At 49.3% G+C, this 866-nt stretch overlaps 1 protein-coding gene across 1 annotated transcript; it reads left to right on the forward strand.

Moving 5' to 3' along the window:
* The first annotated feature begins 395 nt into the window (after positions 1 to 395).
* Positions 396 to 702, forward strand: LOC113473019 (facilitated trehalose transporter Tret1-like). Its single transcript, XM_026832787.1, has one exon. The coding sequence runs from the start codon at positions 414 to 416 to the stop codon at positions 675 to 677; it is 264 nt and encodes an 87-aa protein (XP_026688588.1). The 5' UTR covers positions 396 to 413; the 3' UTR covers positions 678 to 702.
* Positions 703 to 866: the final 164 nt, after the last annotated feature.

Below are 866 nucleotides of genomic sequence, written 5' to 3' on the forward strand. Positions count from 1 at the left end.
TTCCGAGAACGAAGCCTATCTTTTTAGGATACAGTTTGCCATAGACGAGAATCGAATCTGCCACCTAGGTCCTACCGCTGACAAGACAGACTAGGCTAGCCCTCCTAGCTATAAAGCTAACTAGGCGAGCAAAACTCAGTTTTGATCTCTGCTATGTAGAGTCTTTAGACGGAATTTTATGGCTTTATCCTTACAAGGCAGGTTGGGCTGGCAAAGGCAAGGGATCAAACAGTCCAAGCTAACTAGGCTGGCAAGGGATCAAATCTTGTTCCTCCTCTCAAGACCCATCTGACTTACTTTACTTTACTTTCCTTGTCCTAATTAACTGATAAGGACACAGAAAGTAATTATCGACCCATCTAACTGATTTCCTTTCCCTTTCTTCCTCCGCAGCCACGATAGGCGGGTTCATAATGGGCACCATCCTGGGTTGGACATCGCCGGCGGGAGACCGTCTCATCGCGGGCGAATATCCATTTCCCGTCACGGAGTCTGACCTCTCGTTCATCGGGAGTTCGATGGCTCTAGGCGCCGTTTTCGGAAGCCCCGTGGTGGGGAATCTGGTGGACACTGTGGGCCGAAAGAACACCATGCTGCTGCTCGCGGTACCCACGCTGGTGGGGTGGGGACTGATCATCTGGTCTCAATCGGTGAGTAGACATGGATCGATACATTGAGATCTGATCGATTTCATATTTAAGGGTCTAACGACGCTTTCAGTAGCAACCAAGGTCTTCCTAAGGCCATCAGCCACTCACTATCAGGGATAACAGACAGGTACACCTGATCAGGGATAACAGACAGGTACAACTCTCAGGTCTACGTGATAGTGAGTGGCTTATTGGCAGGGGTTTTTGGGTTGTTCA

The sequence above is a fragment of the Diaphorina citri genome, unplaced genomic scaffold (assembly GCF_000475195.1).
Source record: "Diaphorina citri unplaced genomic scaffold, Diaci psyllid genome assembly version 1.1 scaffold12625, whole genome shotgun sequence".
Lineage (NCBI taxonomy): Eukaryota > Metazoa > Arthropoda > Insecta > Hemiptera > Psyllidae > Diaphorina > Diaphorina citri.

Coding starts and splice junctions, on each gene's coding strand:
- LOC113473019 (XM_026832787.1), top strand. CDS start 414: ATGGGCACCATCCTGGGTTGGACATCGCCGGCGGGAGACCGTCTCATC.